General features: G+C 41.9%; 1 protein-coding gene across 3 annotated transcripts in view; it reads right to left on the reverse strand.

Annotated features, from left to right (window-relative positions):
* PPARGC1A (PPARG coactivator 1 alpha) overlaps nt 1-18,567 on the reverse strand; it is a 714,770-nt gene that overhangs the window by 495,623 nt on the left and 200,580 nt on the right. For all 3 annotated transcript variants that reach the window (XM_059887361.1, XM_059887362.1, XM_024993058.2), the window contains exon 2: nt 7,781-7,845. In XM_059887361.1, coding sequence (XP_059743344.1) covers nt 7,781-7,798 — 18 coding nt within the window. In that variant the 5' untranslated portion in view covers nt 7,799-7,845. The remainder of the gene's footprint in view (nt 1-7,780; nt 7,846-18,567) is intronic.

Consider the following 18,567-nt stretch of genomic DNA (forward strand, 5'->3'; position numbering starts at 1 on the left):
TTGTACGCCGTAGACGTGACTTTAGGGCAATTTTTGTCTGTGTGGTACCCAGTGACTGCCAGAAAAACACAGACTCCAGAGCCCCGCCCCAGATCTATTGAATCAAAACCTCTGGGTTAAGGGCCAGGAGTCACTTAAGTTTCAGAATCATTGCCTTAGGCTATGGATGGGCATTTGACCCTGTTTTATACTCCTAGACGCCGACTGTATTTTAGATCTTGTGTCTGTTTTTCATAGTTTTCCTGACCTCTCCCACCCTGCAAGTTGACAGCTATCATTTCTCACTGCCAACCAACATTGCGGCATAAATTTTTCCTGTTTTATCTTCTAGCCACCAATGCTAAGGTTTCCAAGCTCTTTCTTTTTAGTTTCAACACTGTCCTGAAAACTAGATTCTTAGGCAGGTGCCTATTTTAAGTACATTATATCAGAGCTATTCTGATGGAACAGAAGTGAGTGGCCTGTATCCCAGTGCTGGTCCCACATCTTTCCTTCTGCACCCGCAACCCTCTCCACCACCCCACACTGCCATCATCCATGGTGGTCCTGAGTCCCCTCCCCAGACAGCAATTTCAAAACCACTGACATAATGCAAGCTTCGGGCAGATCTTGCCACACACTTAGAGTGACGGATACCTTATTTTTTTATACATATTCAAGATTATCAGAAAAGGGTTTTTTTCATGAAAGTATGCCAGTGTAAACTAAAGTCAAGAGTGTATCTCTTTTCATTTGAGAGCATATCACCAAATTTATAAATAGCCCCTATATTATATTTGCAAAGTCACTCCTTAAGTAAATATCCTTAATATGGGAAACAATGATCTCATTGTATCAGTATTTGGACTACCATCTACTTGTCACCCTGCTTATTTAACTTACATGCAGAGTACATCATGAGAAATGCTGGACTGGATGAAGCATAGGCTGGAATCAAGATTGCCAGGAGAAATATCAATAACCTCAGATAGGCAGATGACACCACCCTTATGTTAGAAAGTGAAAAAGAACTAAAGAGCCTCTTGATGAAAGTTAAAGAGGAGAGTGAAAAAGTTGGCTTAAAACTCAACATTCAGAAAACTAAGATCACGGCATCCGGTCCCATCACTTCATGGCAAATAGATGGGGAAACAATGGAAACAATGACAGACTATTTGGGGTGGGCTCCAAAATCACTGCAAATAGTGACTGCAGCCATGAAATTAAAAGACGCTTGCTCGTTGGAAAAAAGTTATGACCAACCTAGACAGCTTATTAAAAAGTAGAGACATTACTTTGCCAACAAAGGTCTGTCTAGTCAGAGCTATGGTTTCTCCAGTACTCATATACGGATGTGAGAGTTGGACTGTAAAGAAAGCTGAGAGCCAAAGAATTGAGGCTTTTGAACTGTGGTGTTGGAGAAGACTCTTGAGAGTCCCTTGGACTGCAAGGAGATCCAACCAGTCCATCCTGGGGAAAATCAGTCCTGAATATTCATTGGAAGGACTGATGCTAAAGCTGAAATTCCAATACTTTGGCCACCCAATGCAAAGAACTGACTCATTTGAAAAGACCCTGATGCTGGGAAAGATTGAAGGTGGGAGGAGAAGGAGATCACAGAGAATAAGATGGTTGGATGGCATCACCGACTCGATGGACATGAGTTTGAGTAAACTCCAGGAGTTGGTGATGAACAGGGAAGCCTGGAATGCTGCAGTCCATGGGGTCACAAAGAGTAGGACACAACTGAGGGACTGAACTGACCTGAACTACTTTTCAAAAGGATCTTGGGGGAAAAAAATGGTCAAGGAAATTTGCCTTTTCAAGAAACCCTCTCCCCTGTGAAGGAGAATGTCAGAGCACCCAGAAAAACTTTCTAACCTTTAAAATTTTGAGGCATCTTTTATTGGCTGTGTTCTAAACAGATTAGTAGTATATAGTCTAAAAATAAGTTCCAAGCAGCAGTTTTTAAATTTGAAAAAAAATATTTAGGCAAAGTTCTCTTATGCTCTTTTTGGTGTTTTTCCTCCAAAATGTATACTGTTGAGATGCAGCATTTAGGAAGTAAATTTAACATCATAAGCAGTATAAGCAGGGGCGTGTGGAGGGAACATGATATCTTTGGTGAATTAGCACGAGGTTCAAAGACACATCTAGAGAGAGAGAGTCACTGTGGCCAAAGGTTGACACTTAATGAATATAGGTAAACTGTGTACACATTGTTCCTTTCACTATTCTTTCAACTCTTCTGAAGCTTGGAAATTTTTCAAAATAAAATTGGGGGAAAATGTTCAAACACACAAAGCCCAGTCATCAGAGCCTGGGTGGGGGGTGGAGAAACTGAGGCAGCTAAGATGCAAAATTTAAGGAAGCACCTGCAGGACTTGGAGGATGAGTGCTTCCTTGGCACTGGGGCAACTCAGAGAGTGAGCACCTCCTTAAATTTTGCACTGTAGGTGCTCACTTGCTTCACCCTAAAGTCAGCCCAACATTAGCAAATTCACCTGCTTCCTCACACTATAGTGATCTTAAAGAGAAGAAGCTTATAGTCAGTGTTATCCATACATTGGTTCTCTCATTTATTCACCAAGCATGTGTCACATCCCAGCTACATACTCAGTGACTACTCAGCGAGGAATGCATTCTGTGCCAATAAACCATTTTGGGGCTTCCAAGGTAGTACTAGTGATAAAGGGCCCGCTTGCCAAAGCAGGAGATGTAAGAGACATGGGTTGGGAAGATCTCCTAGAGGAGGGCATGGCAACTCATTTCAGTCTTCTTGCCTGGAGAATCCCATGGACAGAGGAGCCTGGCAGTCTACAGTCAGTAGTGTCACATAGAGTCAGACACGACTGAAGTGACTTAGCATGCACGCACGCAAACCATTTTGACTCTCAAACAGAATAATCTTAAACCAAATTTCTGCCACTCATTTATTCATCTCTGTGTTAGGTGCCAGAGACACTGTGATGACAGACCAGTTCCTGCTAAAATATCTCACTATCTGCCAGATACTGTTTTAATGCTATAATTTTTATCATCATCATCTATTGGCATGTCTATTTTCCCAATTCCATGGAACTATTTCAGGGCAGGGTATGAATATTATTCATCTTTGGTTTTTTGACACTCAGGATGGTATAAAGTATTCAATAAATATTTCTTGAATGGATAAAACCATAAATCTACTTATTTGTTCATCTGCAAAGATTTGCCACAGTTAGATGACTAGGAAACTTCCTCCCAGATTGCCTAATAATACCAGCTAACACGTATTGGGGCTTAAAAGCTGCCTAGTATTTCCTGAGCTCTTTTCATACATTAACTCAATTAAGCCTTGCAAGAAGGCTAAGAGTCTCTTTTTACCTATAAGCACACAGGAGAGAGAGAGAGAGAGAAAGAGAGAGAGAGAGAGAGAGAGAAAGAGAAAGAGAGAGAGAAAGTGTGTGTGTGTGTTAGTCGCTCGGTTGTGTTCAACTCTTTGTGACCCCATGGACTGTAGCCTGCCAGGCTTCTCTGTCCATGAAATTCTTCAGGCAAGAATACTGGAGTGGGTATCCATGCCCTTTGCCAGGGGGTCTTCCCAACCCAAGGATCGAACCCAGGTCTACTGTACTGCAGGCAGATTCTTTACCATCTGAACCACCAGGGAAATCCAAGCACACAGGAGAGTTTGAATATCTTTCCCAGGGCTGCACAGCAGATAAGAGGCTATCCCAGAGTTTGAACCCAGGAACCCGGCTCTGAAGCCTGCCCTCTCAGTGACTCTTTTAAACTCTCTCACAATTCTGACCCAAAGGGGTACTCCCCATCCCCAAACAAAACTTGTCTTCAGCTTGTTTTTCACCCAATAGTATTAATACCTAGAAAGATCTAGAGGGCACCAGGGATGCTTTTAGCAAAATGATCCTCAATTCCCATGGCCAAGTCAGAGTTTGGGGGACTTCCTGCTTAATTTCACCTTGTCTAAATATAACCACCTAAAAATAACCCGAAGGGGAAGTGTCTCAGAACCGCCAGAGGAGCCACAGTACACTGTGGAGGACGTGATGTGAAAGAATGATCTGGCCTCCCGAAAACACTGCAGTGCTTTCCAATACCAGCCAGCGGCATATTGGGATGAGGAAACAAAGTCTCCAATTATTGAAATTCCGTAGTGTATTTAATTATGCAATTATCTTATTGTATTAACAAGTGCTAGGGCACAATAGCAATTGCTGAGATTTTTGCAATTTGGAACTGCAGGATTTAGTCTGCCCCTCAGCTGACAACTTCTCATGAGCCTGTCCATTTTTCTGAGATTATGCACATAGTCTTATTTTTTAACTGCTTCATTTGGAAATCAAAAGTAAACCAGACCCCACTTTATGCCACTCTACTTTTTAAGTATAACCCTGCTACTGACTGAGCATATTTTAAGGGAAAAGATGTGCAAATTCACATCACTTTTGTTTTTCACCAATAACTTTAGGTTCTTTCCTCTTTTGAAATTCAAATAATATAAAATATAAATTTAAAAAGTAGTTATACAAGTTATATATTTTCAGTGATGCGAATACATTCACAATACATTCCTGTTCATCTGCTTAATAAGGACCTATCCCAAAGGGTCAATGTATCAGACTGTAAAACCCAGAGCATTTCACCAAAATATCTAAAATAGGTATGCTATGATATTATCACACACTTCTATTTGCCACCGCCCCATATGTTGGAGAAGGAAATGGCAACCCACTCCAGTGTTCTTGCCTGGAGAATCCCAGGGACGGCAGAGCCTGGTGGGCTGCCGTCTATGGGGTCGCACAGAGTTGGACATGACTGAAGCGACTTAGCAGCAGCAGCAGCATATGAAATGTAATCATGCAAAATTAAACATTCCATACATTTTCTATTCATTCTCTAACACTCTCCTTATACTCCAAAGGCTATCACACTTTCAAGTTTACAGGGACAAAAGGTAAATCACATTTCTTGTTTCCGAAAGCATTCCATGTAATAGGTCTTTTCACTTTGGGGTTTTCATCTAAGTATCAACAGACTCTTTACACATAAAACATAATTAATCCATACCATTGGCTACATCCCTACCCAAATGGGAATCTTCTTTGCTGATATTCCCTCCTGGAAAAGTCATACCTGCATTTTCTCAAGCTAAATTTGGTCCAGACCATAAGGAATGATGTTTCATTTACTTGACCATGACCAGGAGGCATAATCTTACGTAGGAAAACCTGGCCACTTCTCCCAAGTAAGTAATAGCTAAGAACACAAACTCGGGCCCCCAGCTGCCTGGTGTTTGAATCCCAGTCTGCAACCATTTAGCTGTGGGACAATGAAGCAAGTCCCCTTTGCTTTCCCGAGCTTCCGTTTTTGCAGTAGGAAAACTAGGATAATCACAATACCTTTCCCATAGCTTTGTCAGGCAGATGAAATGAGTTACTCTATATAAGTCACCTAAAACACAGCCTTGTCCTGCCCAGACGTGACACCTGATACTTTTCAAAGCCGCTGCCCAACAATGACATCACTGGGGTCTCACCATCTTCCTGGGAAGCAGTGGGAGCAGAGGCTATGATGCCCTTTCTACAGGGGAAAAAAGTGAGATTCAGACAGGGTTCCTGGTGGTCAGGACTAGAACCCCTGAACCCAGCCTAGGATTATTTCACTATTTCCCTTTACATTCAGAACACACTGACTCAGTGTCCCAGACAGATCCCTGCTTGTGTTTCTCTGAGGTGGTGGCAGGGCTGGGGAGAGGCTCTTGTTTCAAATCCTTGTTTCTGTTGCCAGGCTCGTCTTGAATAGCAAAAGAGCCCCCGATCGGCAGAAGACACATCAACAAGACTGCCTTAATCATGCTTTCTGCTAACGATGAAATGAAAGTTAATTTCATGCCTTGCATTCACAGACAAAAAGGTTCAGAGCTGTTTAAATTCTCTTCAGCCCGATGACAGTTGGTAAACAGGAGGCTTCGTGTTCTAATGCTTGAAATCACCCTTCGTATCTCAATATATTATTTATGCACTCAGCTTAAAATAAACAGCAACTCGCAAGTAGGTGAGTGGTCTCATCCAGGATGAACTTTTTTTTTCCACTCTGACAGTTACTTTAAAACATCGGTAAACAACCTTAATTCACTTCTAACGAATTAGTAGGCGACTGCTGCGTCTCCAGGAGGCAAGCAGATTGTATTATTAACCAAAACAACTTTCTCCCTGTCAATCATCTACACCTCACAGAAGGACGTGGGTTTTGCTGTGCCATTATTCAAACCAAGCCATGGGAGCATGTGATTCCAGACGATTCCTTCCAGGTCATTCTCTTGCGGATCTTTGATTAGAACTCTTGATTCTGAGATGCAGAAGAGGGCCTGCAGAAGGACTCTCAGTGCGGCTTGTTAAGAAAGACACAGAGAATAAGAATCTTCCAGTGGGTAAAGAGCTGGGAAGTCAAAGCAGACAAGCTCTGCTTGTGGAGGGAACTGATGCTGACCAAGACCACTTTAAGGGGGACTCAGTAAGTACCACCAAATATTTGAAAAATGGTATCACTTTGGAGTAGGAAGACTGGTTCTTTGTAGGGATGGGTGGTAAAATCAGGACCTGAGCATGCAAGATATGTAGAAGGTGGATTTGGGTTCAACTCAAGAAAGAATGCTCTTACAGAAAAGAGTTGTCTCTTGCAGTAGCAGGTCTGCCTCTGGGGGTGCTCGGGCACCCATTAGATGGAATCCTGAGAACTGGCCAAGAAATCGGACCAGAGATGAAACATGCATGGACCTTTCCAGATATAAGATCTTATAGCCTGTGAATCTCAGGGGAACTCACAAAACAGGCTTCAATAAGCAGTCACAATCCTTTTTCAATTTCTCTCTTTGGAGTTTTTAAAGGGTGATAGCCACTCTTTAAAAATATGTGTGTATATATATATGTGTGTATATATATATATGTGTGTGTATATATATACACAACTATATATACACCATGGATTAAGCTAGGCATGCTGTTGGCCAATCTATAGTTGTTCACACAATGCCAGAGCACTGGTTAACCTCCCAAAATAAAAATATGTCCCATGCAGCAGAAAATATCAGTCGAAGCAGGTGCTGTAGGATTCTACAGCTTCTGCCTACTCTTGGGCTTTGTAACTTGCAGCCCTCAGCCATTCCGTGGACCACAGGCCTCTCCCAAGTCACCTGGGCTGTCACATGGTCACAAGGGGGTGATCCATTAGCTCACCATTGTAGCTGACCTCCTCCCCCACCTCAAGTATGGAAACACAATATTTAGCAATTTATCTAAGAGATGTCTCCTTCAGTTTAATCATTAACAAAACATCACGGACCTCAGAGAAACGTGCAGTGTCTCCCAGAAACCAATCATTTCTTTGAGATGCAAATGGACTGATCAAAACACAGAGTTAAATGAAAATCAAAAAAAAAAAAAGGGAGGGAGAGAGACAGAGATAAGGGAAGAGAAATTCGGATACCTTGCATTCATATCCAGGGTTGATACCAACACTTTTACACAATATGCAGACATGTATTCTTCCAAATTGTCCAGTAAACATGAATTGAATATTTTGGGGGGTTGGTCAGACTTTTGCACATTCAACATATTGACAAACGATTAGAGAGTTCAGTAATGTTAAATTCTTGAAAGGAATTCGGATTCTCAATACTTGGGTGTGAAACTCAGAGTTACTGATTTCCTAATACAGCAAAAACAGACATCTGATATTTATACAATACATAACATACATATGCACAGAACATAACATGACAATAAGGTGTTATACTTACAAAGTACCCTTCATCCATGGGGCTCCAATTTTACCAATATTAGTTCACTGATTTTCGCAAAAAACCTGAAAGGCAGAGGGTAAGTTTGTGTTACCCCCACTTTGCAGATGGGGATATAGAAATGCATTAGGAGAATAAATTATTGGCCTGTTATACTGAGAGAATTCAGTTACGGGAGAACAAGAATTACAATTTTCATCTTCCCTGTCAGAATACAACTTGACCACCTATCTTTTCCTTGGGGACTGATATTTCCCATGTAATTTCCACCACAATCTCAATGTATTAAATACATTTTACCCAGAATAAAATAGTGCAGAATCGTACTTGGTCCAAAGAGCTCAGAGACCAATATTCCTTTAATACCAGAGAAAAGGTTAAAAAAAAAAAACAAAAAAACTTCCCATATCCAGTTTAAACAAGGAGAAAAAATTTAAATTGACAAAATACAATCATCTAACTAAAATTTGGCCTGAAAATAACATTACTACAGTTCAGTTTGTTATACACATACTTATGTTCACATGTCAGCATATGGACTTGTCTTTAAAAATTATTCCAAGGAAGTCAGAAGCTTCAGAAATAATCTCATTTAACAACATTTTTAGAAGCGTATATTTTTAACAACCCTTTCTAGGACACCCCATCATTTCTGCCACTCTCAGGCCGTTTATTTGGGCACTGACCAAATAATTAACAATTACTGAGTTCCCACTATATACAAGTTCAGTGCTCCAGGTGGTTTCCTGGAGGACACAAAAATGTGTAGATAATAAGGACTTCATCAAAAAATTTCATCAACAATCATCAAGAAACTTAAAATCTTACAGTTCAAGGATTTGAGTACAGTAACAATCTCTCTGATTTATCTGGAAAGATTCAATGGTTTTGGACACTCCTGGTGAGTCACAAACACCAGTCCCAGAAGGATAGCTCCTTCAGGCAATGTTTTTCAAAAAGATGAGTTTAGGCTCTGTTTATGAGACAAACTATTTGGTTCATAAAAGCTGTGTCTCCTTAAAAATGTCCGACACACAGACAGAGAAAGAGAAAAATCGTAGGATATTCCTTATATGTGGAATCTAAAAAAAAAAAAAAAGAAAAAAGATTCAAATGAACTTGTTTACAAAACAGAAACAGACTCACAGACTTGGAGAACGAACTCATGTTGCGGAGGGGAAGGGACAGTAAGGTAGTTTGGAACTGACACATACACATGGGTAACCAACGAGGTCCTCCTGTCAACCTGGATGGAACGGAAGTTTGGGGGAGAATGGATAGGTGGCCGAACTGCTATGCTGTCCACCTAAAACTATCACAACATTGCCAACTCATCAGGCTCCATTCCCTCCCTCTTCTTTCTCTTTCTCCAGGAATCTTCACGCAACCTAACGTTATTGATCCATCTCTTAACTTATTTTTCTAATTCTTCTCCCCACCTCCCTTCCGCCACTATAAGCTCCATGAGAGTGAGGGACTGCTTTATTCACCACTAAATGAATCCTAAGGTCAAAGGACCCCATAAACACTGGTTGAACAGATGAATCACAGTGCTGAACTGGGTGCTTGGCCTTTCTCCTGTATCTCCTTTTACTCTCTCTGGGATGTTATTATAATTACTAATAAATACATCTCAAAACTGGATCATAATAGATTTTTCCAGCTAAAGGGGAAAAAAATCATTCTCAATGAATTGTTTCTGAAAACTATAATAAATGCCCATTTTATCATTCTCCCTTCTCCTAACTGCTTGAGCACTGGGCCCAAGAGTCAGGTCACCTTGCTCTCCAACCAGCATCACTGTGGGTGGCTCTGTGACCCTGACCTCTTCACCCTCCAGGGCCTTTTGTTTCCCAATGGCAAAATAAGAAATTTTCAGAAGTTTATTTTCAAGCTGCCTTCTTTTCAGGTGACTCAGATGGTAAAAAAAAAGAAAAAGAAAAATCTGCCTGCAATTCAGGAGCCACAGATGTAGGTTCGATCTTTGGGTTGGGACGATCCCCTGAAGGAGGGCATGACAATGCACTCCAGTTTTCTTGCCTGGAGAATTCCATGGACAGAGGAGCCTGGTGGGCTACAGTCCATGTCATCACACAGAGTCGGACATGCTTAGAAACTAACACTTTCACTTTCACTTCTGGTTCGGAAACTATGGAGATCAACATACAAGTGATGGGCCAAATTATATTTTTACATCTTCTGATTTCATACCACTTTCTCAGTAGAAGCTTATCTCGAAGGTAGCAAAGTCATTTCATAGGAAACAAGTAGAAATCCCAGAGGGAAGAATCTACAAGCATGCCAATTTAGGACAAACACCCCAGATATCACAGAAAGCTCATTTCCCCCCAAGATTACACCCCAACATACAACAGACATGCAAAGGAAGATGCCTCATCAGCCACTTATGACATCTTGAGTCACAGACACTTCAGTGGGGCCTCTAAACAGACTTCTTATTTACTTGCACATTAAAGAAACTCATACCTTCACCAGTCAGATATTTTTCCCCCAAGCATCTGAACAGCCAAAGAGATTTAGAAGCAATTAACATTCACAAGTAACAGAGCAATCAACAAGGGAATCGCTAATGGGACTGGACAGAATCCAAAAGCAGATATTAGGATAATAGTGAGTCCCTGACCTAGGTTACGGTGTTAATTCTGGAGGGCAGACTTGTGGTACATTTTCAATAGCTTTGTGGGGCTGCTGTCACGGTCACATATGCCTGAACTATATATGGTTCCTAGCCCCCCCCTCCCCACGACATACTTTTTTTTTTTAACTACTATCAAAAAGAAGGCATTTTTGCATTGTTATAACACAACCTCTAGCATTAATGGTATATATTGAATTCAAGTTTATTTTTAAATTGCCTACCTGACAAAAATGTTAAAATGTCATTTTTCCCCACTTTGGGTCTCTTGACTATCTTCACTTGTTAGCTCTTGTAGCTAGAGGCCACAGAAATAATAGCTATAAATTTCCACCCTGAAGCTTCCCCAGTAACTTTTGCCACTTATTTGCGTGCACATGGGTTTATACAACCCTAGTACACAGAAGGACATGGGTACTCCTATTCCAACCAGCTCTATGCTTGCTTCCTTGTCAGTTTTTCTGACCTGTTTTCATAAATATCACTCCAGAAATCAGCATATACCCATTCCTTTATTTTACTCCACCAGGAAAGTCTCTGGGTAACAGAAAATGTTTCCATTGTCATTCTTCCTGCTCCCATTTTTTAGCTTTCATCTCTCATCACTCAGATCCATCTAAAATGCCAATGCCAAGCAAATCTATCTTTACCTCCCCTAGGACCGCATTCCTGAATCCCTGCCCTGGCTCTCCTTCTCCCTCAGCCTAAAGTGCAAACGGCTCAACCTTCAGAGGTTGGACCTCTCCATGCCCATACATGCCTCTCAATCCTCAATTCCCCTGCCAGCCGTCCTGCAGGGTCATCTTGCCTCACTCATGACCGTGACATTCACCTCTAATCACAGGACATCTTCCCTTACATATGGACTCTAGGCCCCAGGCAGGCAGAAAACCCAGTGTATTTCCACTTTTCAGTCTGGATGTAATTAACCACTGCCTAGGATGGTTTACTTTATTCTGTGTGGCCTAAGAAGCTAAATTCCTTCCAAGGTTGGGCTTTTACATTTTTTTGACTAATATAATGTTAGATATGAGTATATAAGTGGATAAACACCATTCATTTTGACAACAATGTTTTTCTCGTGGTTCTATGGCATTCATGCTCTAGCCTACTTCTTTCTCCTATTCTGCTGCTTTGAGCTATGAAAGGGTCCCTTCTTAACAATTCAGTTTTGGGTTTTTTTCCTTCACCTCCCCACCCTCAACACACATCCATTATGAAAACGTATCCCTCTTTAAAGCTTTGGTTTATTCCCTGAGTATAATCAACCACTGATACACAATCTGCCACCGCCAGGCTGTGTGTGCTAAAAGGCTGTTTTGACAAAGATTTTATACAACAGAATCCAAATTAAAGGGAAGTTATCAACAGACCCTACTGAAGAATCCCTCACTTTATCTCCGTGGTAAGTATTTTCATATTCCCAGCGCCAGCCGGGAGACTGGGAGACACAAGCTGCCACTGCACACACACACACACACACACACACACACACACACACACCCCTCAATCATCGCCTCTCCTCCCCAGCTCCCTCCCCACGCCAAGTAACTGCAGTTGAGATTAAAATGCTTCTGGGGCTGTGGTAATCCAATCAGGGCTGGGCACGCTTCAATCTCTACCACTCGGTGGTCGGAAAACATTTTGGCAAAATGCCTTTCAACTGTACTCTACATTCCGAGTAGGTCTCGTGCTTATTTTTGACTGCTCCACAGAAGTAGAGGTGACCACGGGCCACCCTGCCCAGGGAGCAAGGTTTCACCTGCAGAGTGTCAGAAGCATTCCTGGCATCAAGGAGTGGAGAGAGAGAGAGAGAGAGATTGACAGAGAGAGAGAGAGAGAGAGAGAGAGAGAGAGAGAGAGTGTGTGTGTGTGTGTGTGTGTGTGTGTATGTGTGTGACAGAGAGAGACTGTGATGCACCCACCTACAGATGGGGAGCAGGGAACAAGGGGAAATACTACACAGACACGTATTTTTTTAACTTCAAAGATTAGAACCTATTTTTCAACTCTTTGCCCTACCTAAGCACCAACCAAAATATTACCCTCATTCTATATTAGTCAAAGCTTTTCAGGGGTCCTTATCCTTTCCAGATCCCTTTGGCTGTTGGATAAAATCTTGAGAGGGGAAAATGGTTTTTAACAGAATTGCAAAGGAGATTAATTATATTGAAACATTTTTCCATCCTGAGTTAAGAAGCCCAGCAGGGTGTGGTTCTAGTGGATAGGAAGTAGAGATGCTGTCTGGATTTTTATTTTTTTAACACGGGATTTCTGCCAAAGACCCTTGCGCTGAGCGAGCAACATGCTGTTGTAGAAAGCAGAAAGTGGTGATTGAATATCCTGTCCCTATGACGGTACACCTTCCTGTACACAGGGTTTGTAAGTGTTTTTGTCTTGCAAATAGCCTACACCCATGAACCCAGAGCCCTTCCATATTTGCTACACTGGATAAAATAGCTAAGAACATAGACTTCCTTTATTTACAGCCTTAAGTAAGTTTTAACTACTCCTGAGAGAGAAGTAGGGAAATAAAGAAAGCAATTTAAGAGTTTTGGAAGAGTAGAAGTAATGGTAAAAACCTCTATTTAACCATTTATTCTTTCACCGAATATTTACTGAGCACCTTCCCTGAATCCACAGTGGTGAATAAATGACCCACAGAACTTTCCTCCCAAGAGTTTACATCCAAATTTGGGGAGACACCCAAATTTCTTATGTATTTTCTAATACATAAGAAAATGTAAAACAAGTAAGCACATGTCTAGTAGTGATGAATGCTACGAAGAAAAACAAAGCAGAGGAGGCTAGGGAGTGTAAGGACATGAACACATGCTTCATGTAGCATTCATTTCCCCATTTTATGTCACTAAATATTTGTTGCCAAGCTCCTACTATGTTTCAGGCTCTGGAATGCATTCTGGGGAAGCAGATATATATACATATAGATGGATGAATGGATAGATGGTTGAATGGATAAATGGATATGGATATATACATATATGTATATATATATATATACATCACACACTTAATTTTCAGTTATTTGAGTATGAATGGTAAGCAGTCTTCACCAAGAGGGATCTGTGTGTAATGGTGCACTCCGACTACAGCTTCTTTTAAAAAGCAACTGATGAATGCCTCTAATAGGTTCCCAACGTGGGAAGGATGCAGTGGGGTCTGTGTCTGCTATGCTGAAGGGTAAGGGCATTGGAAGTATTGAGTGCCCTGGTGCAGGGCCCACAACCATGGTCTTCCCTCAGCTCCGTGACTTACCTCACCGAGTGGCTCTGAACAAGGCACATCACTGCTTTGAGCCTTGGGTCCTCATCTACAAAGTGAGGATCTCAGGTGCTACTGCTATTGCTAAGTCACTTCAGTCGTGTCAGACTCTGTGCAACCCCGTCCCTGGGATTCTCCAGGCAAGAACACTGGAGTGGGTTGCCATTTCCTTCTCCAATGCATCAAAGTGAAAAGTGAAAGTGAAGTCACTCAGTTGTGTCCGACTCTTAGCGACCCCATGGACTGCGGCCTACCAGGCTCCTCGGTCCATGGGATTTTCCAGGCAAGAGTACTGGAGTGGGGTGGATCTCAGGTGCTGTGGGGTTCAAATGCAGTCAGGCAAGAAGAGTGGCCAGCACAATGCCTGGAACAAGGGAACTGACAGATGAATCCTTGGCCCCACTCATCTTCTCATCCAAGAAAAACATGAACACCAGAAATGCAAAAGCCCCCCAGAAAAGGCTGTGCACCCAGAATAAAGATACAGGAACTGCTTTTGCTTGGTTTCTTTGTTTTTTTGACCCAAATAGTTTTAGAGAATATGGCGTGCTTGCATGCTTAGTTGTTCAGTTGTGTCCGACTCTTTGACACCCTATGGACTATAGCCCGCCAGGATCCTCTGTCCATGGAATTTTCCAGGCAAGAATACTGGAGTGGGTTGCCATTTTCTTCTCCAGGGGATCTTCCCCACCCCAGGATGGAACCAGGCTGTCCTGAATTGCAGGTGGATTCTTTACTGGCTAAGCCAACTGGAAAGCCCTTAGGCAATATTAGATGTTACTTTAAAAAAAAAGTCCACAGTCAATTAAGTTTCAGAAAACAACATGAAAAGAAGCAACATGGGTCTCTTTACTTCAGGTTTTCCTGTTCTGCAATATGTGGATGTGAATCACATAGCTTCAAGCAATATGAACAACAGCATGAGTGTTTCCCAAATTATTTGACCCCAGAACCCTTTGGCAAACCTTACATGACAGTCATCAGCACAGTTGGGAAATGTGGATTTGCTCTAAGAATAAATGAATCAAAAGATATGGAATCTATACCCTCTTTGCCTCTGATGTGGTCTGATAGCTTTCTTTGAAAAGGCAGACTTGGGCATATTTTCTGCAAACTAAGAAAGCTGGTGGCAGTGTTTCCTATCCACTGGACCACAGCATCTTCTCCTTTTCCTAGAAAAGAAGTCATTATTCTGGGACCACAGCACATTTGGGGGAAGTGTTGGCAACATCTGAACAGTTCTCATTCCCTAGGACAGGTAATTCCCCTATTTTCTGCAATAAATGGGCTCTTAAAACTAGTTTTGTTAATTATTCTCTAGAATGCCAAATCCTCTTCTGGCTACACCAGGAGTCCTGCTACTTAAAGTCAGGCCAGGTTTTCTTTATTATCTGAATGCTTCACAGTGAGCATGCATTACTTTCATAAACAGAAAATCAATGCTGGGGGAGAAAAGGAAAGAAATTCTGTAGAGAGGTGCTGATACACCAATGATTAGTCCAAAAATTACCTACTTGAACATGAAGATTTTTATATATGAGGCTTTTCATGAAGATCTTACTTAATGTTGGTACACTTGATAAATCTGAAGCCTGAAGAGATAGGCAAGGAGGAAACTGGAGCCAAGACTCCTCACATGCTTAGAATTCAATCTTGGGAGGAGGGAATCACCTACAATATCTGGCTCTCCAAGGCAAAGAAAGTGGTGGCTGGGCAGGGGGAAAAGTCAGGAGGAGAGCAGTAAGGGAGGGATGGGGAGGGAGAGAGGAGAAGGAAAGGAGGGAGAGAGGGAGGGGAGGAGGGAGGATGAAAGAGAAAGAAAGGAAGGAAGGAAGGACTACAGCGAGAGAGAAAGTAAATGAGAGAAAAATAAAAAGCAAGAGTTGTTGAGAAGCTGCAAGGAGGGGGAGGGGAACACAAACCCACAGATTAAGTTGACCCAAGTCAATACAAAAGGCTTTGTGCAAGGGCTCTGGCATTAATGGGATTTGGATCGCTAAAGCCATGGGAATCAAGTACAGAACATAACCAAGATGCCGGAGTTATTTTTGAAATGGATGTCTTAAGTAATATGAAGCTTAACTAGCAGGGACAGTCACAGCATTTTGCATGACTACTGCCGGCTGCTGGCCAAGCTGGGAACCTGAGCAGACCTATCACCCAATCACCAGCAACCTCTGACTTGGGACAGGGGACAGGATCAGCTAGGTGAGCCTTTACCCAGAGGTGAGCATGGAGGAGTTGGGGTGTGTGTTGCCAGGGAGATGCGCTGCTCCTAGAACCTGTCAGTAATGCAAATGTACCTGGCAGGGGACCCGCTGAGCCAGAATCCTGAGGCCCTGGGTTTAGATGGAGTTTTCACTCTTTCAATCAATCTTTCATCCCACGTCTCCAAAGACCATTTGGGGTCTTGAAGATACTGGGAGAGCCAGACAAAGCCCCTGCTCTCAAGGAGCTTGCATTCTCCTGGAAGAGGGGAAGCCAGCAAGGAAACAAGAATTTCTAGGCATTAGAGACGTGTGTGTGTGTGTGTGTGTGTGTGTGTGTGTGTGTGTACGCGCGGGTTAGTCTCTCAATCATGTCCGACTCTTCACAACTCGATGGACTGTAGCCCGCTTGGCTCGTCTATCCATGGAATTCTCCAGGCAAGAATACTAGAGTGGATTGCCATACCCTCCACCACGGGATCTTCCCAACCCAAGGATTGAACCCATCCTCTCTTTTGTCTCCCACCTTGGAAGGCAGATTCTTTACCACTGAGCCTCCTGGGAAGCCCATAAGACACATGAAGAAAATCAAAAAGGAAAGAGGAAAAGAGAGAGCTCCCAGGGTGGGAAAGTGTGCTTAGGGAAGACAGCACCACTGGAGAAGAAACATTTAAGTTAAGACTGACTAACAAGGTGGACCCCACCCTGCCAAGCCCTGGGTAAAGCACAGTGAGGAGGAGGGAGCCAGCAAATCCCTCAGACGAGGCCGAGGCCACCGTCACCCCTCCCTTCCAACCAACTCAGCTTTCGGCAATACTAAATTCCAAAGCTCACAGACGTGTTTAATTTTAAAATCTTAAATTGCGTACCGTGCCTGGTAGGAAAATCTATCCCAAAACTTGGGATATTTTTAGAATGGTCCACTTCAGTTTCTTCAAGTACTTTTTTCCCTGTTCAACCAGAAGATCCAAATAGTCCAGGTAACATCAGCCTCCTCTAAATACCTGAAACTGCATTCATCAACCACTTTTTAAAAATTGGATCTTACTTCAAAGCTGAATGACTTGATTACTCCCATAACAGCATACATTACACTGATTACGGGATTATTCACATGCCATTTCGAAGAGGCTGGGCAACATTTCTCCACGTCGCAACCACCAACAAACAGTGGTGAACATGGAAAATGGTATGCTAAGATTCCAATGCCCTCCATGTCCTGATACCATGATAAGAAGACTCTGCACTCTTTAAAAAAAAAAAAAAAAAACTGATGCTTTTTAAAAGAGGGAGAGAGGAGGAGTTACTGGGTTGATCAAAAACTTCATTCAGGTTTTTCCATAAGGTGCTATGGAAAAGACCAAGCAAACTTTTTGGCCATCCTGATATTTTAATACAATACAGCTCAGAGAGAATAAAAGAAAAAAGCACCAAAAGAGCCCAAATATGAGGTTGTTTCCAAGATCTGACACACACCAGGTACTCAGTGAACAAACTGTGCCCCTCCCTATATTCTTTGCCCAAGTATACCCTGAGCACAGATTTTTATATCAATAATTTGCCAATAACATATTCATTGGCTCATTTTTTTTTCTGTCAGTCAAGTGCTGTGTTTTCAACCTGCTGGCAATTGATTCAGCTTCATCAATTCATAAGAATGGCTTGGGGTGAAAAGGGGGTGAAGAGGTGGAAGCTTTATAGCCATGATTCACTGCTAATCGATGATTAGCATTTTATGCTCAAGACAATAAAATTCATATTATTTCACATTTTAAAAGTTTCTGAAGGAACACATTAAAAGCTAAAATGAAAACAGGGCATCACAAGTTCAAATAAGCCATTAATTAGACAAAGAAGCATAATTCTACTGAACACTATTTTACTAGCTAATCAACGTGTCATTTTTTTTCTATTGGCATCTACTTACTGTCATATAATTTCCATAAGGGCACCATCTGTATTTATAAAAAGAATTATCTTTGTGGTGATCTTCCAATCTACAAACAATGATGATATTTAACTTTTCTTAAGGGATCAATTTTAGAATTGGGTTAAAGGATTTAGCAGTCTCTTTTTCATGATGAACCTTAAAAGGACTTATTCATACATATCTGTGACGTTATAAGCACTTGAAAAAAAGAAAAAACAACAAAAGGTACTTTTGATTGATTAAAATGTACAGTTCTGGATCTTGCTATGTACATATTTTTAATCTAGCATTATCAGTCACTTCAGTCGCTCAGTCATGTCTGACTCTTTGTGACCCCATGGACTGCAGCATGCCAGGCTTTCCTGTATATCATCAACTCCTGGAGTTTGTTCAAACTCATGTCCATCGAGTCAGTGATGCCATCCAACCATCTCATCCTCTGTCATCCACTTCTCCCACTTTCAATCTTTCCCACCATCAGGGTCTTTTCCAATGAGTAAGTTCTTCACATCAGGTGGCCAAAGTATTGGAGTTTCAGCTTCAACATCAGCCTTCCAATAAATATTCAGGACTGATTCCCATTAGGATTGACTCGTTTGATCTCCTTGCAGTCCAAGGGATTCTCAAGAGTCTTCTCCAACACCACAGTTCAAAAGCATTAACTCCTCGGCACTCAGCTTTCATTTTAGTCCAACTCTCACATCCATACATG

The sequence above is a fragment of the Bos taurus genome, chromosome 6 (genome assembly GCF_002263795.3).
Source record: "Bos taurus isolate L1 Dominette 01449 registration number 42190680 breed Hereford chromosome 6, ARS-UCD2.0, whole genome shotgun sequence".
NCBI lineage: Eukaryota > Metazoa > Chordata > Mammalia > Artiodactyla > Bovidae > Bos > Bos taurus.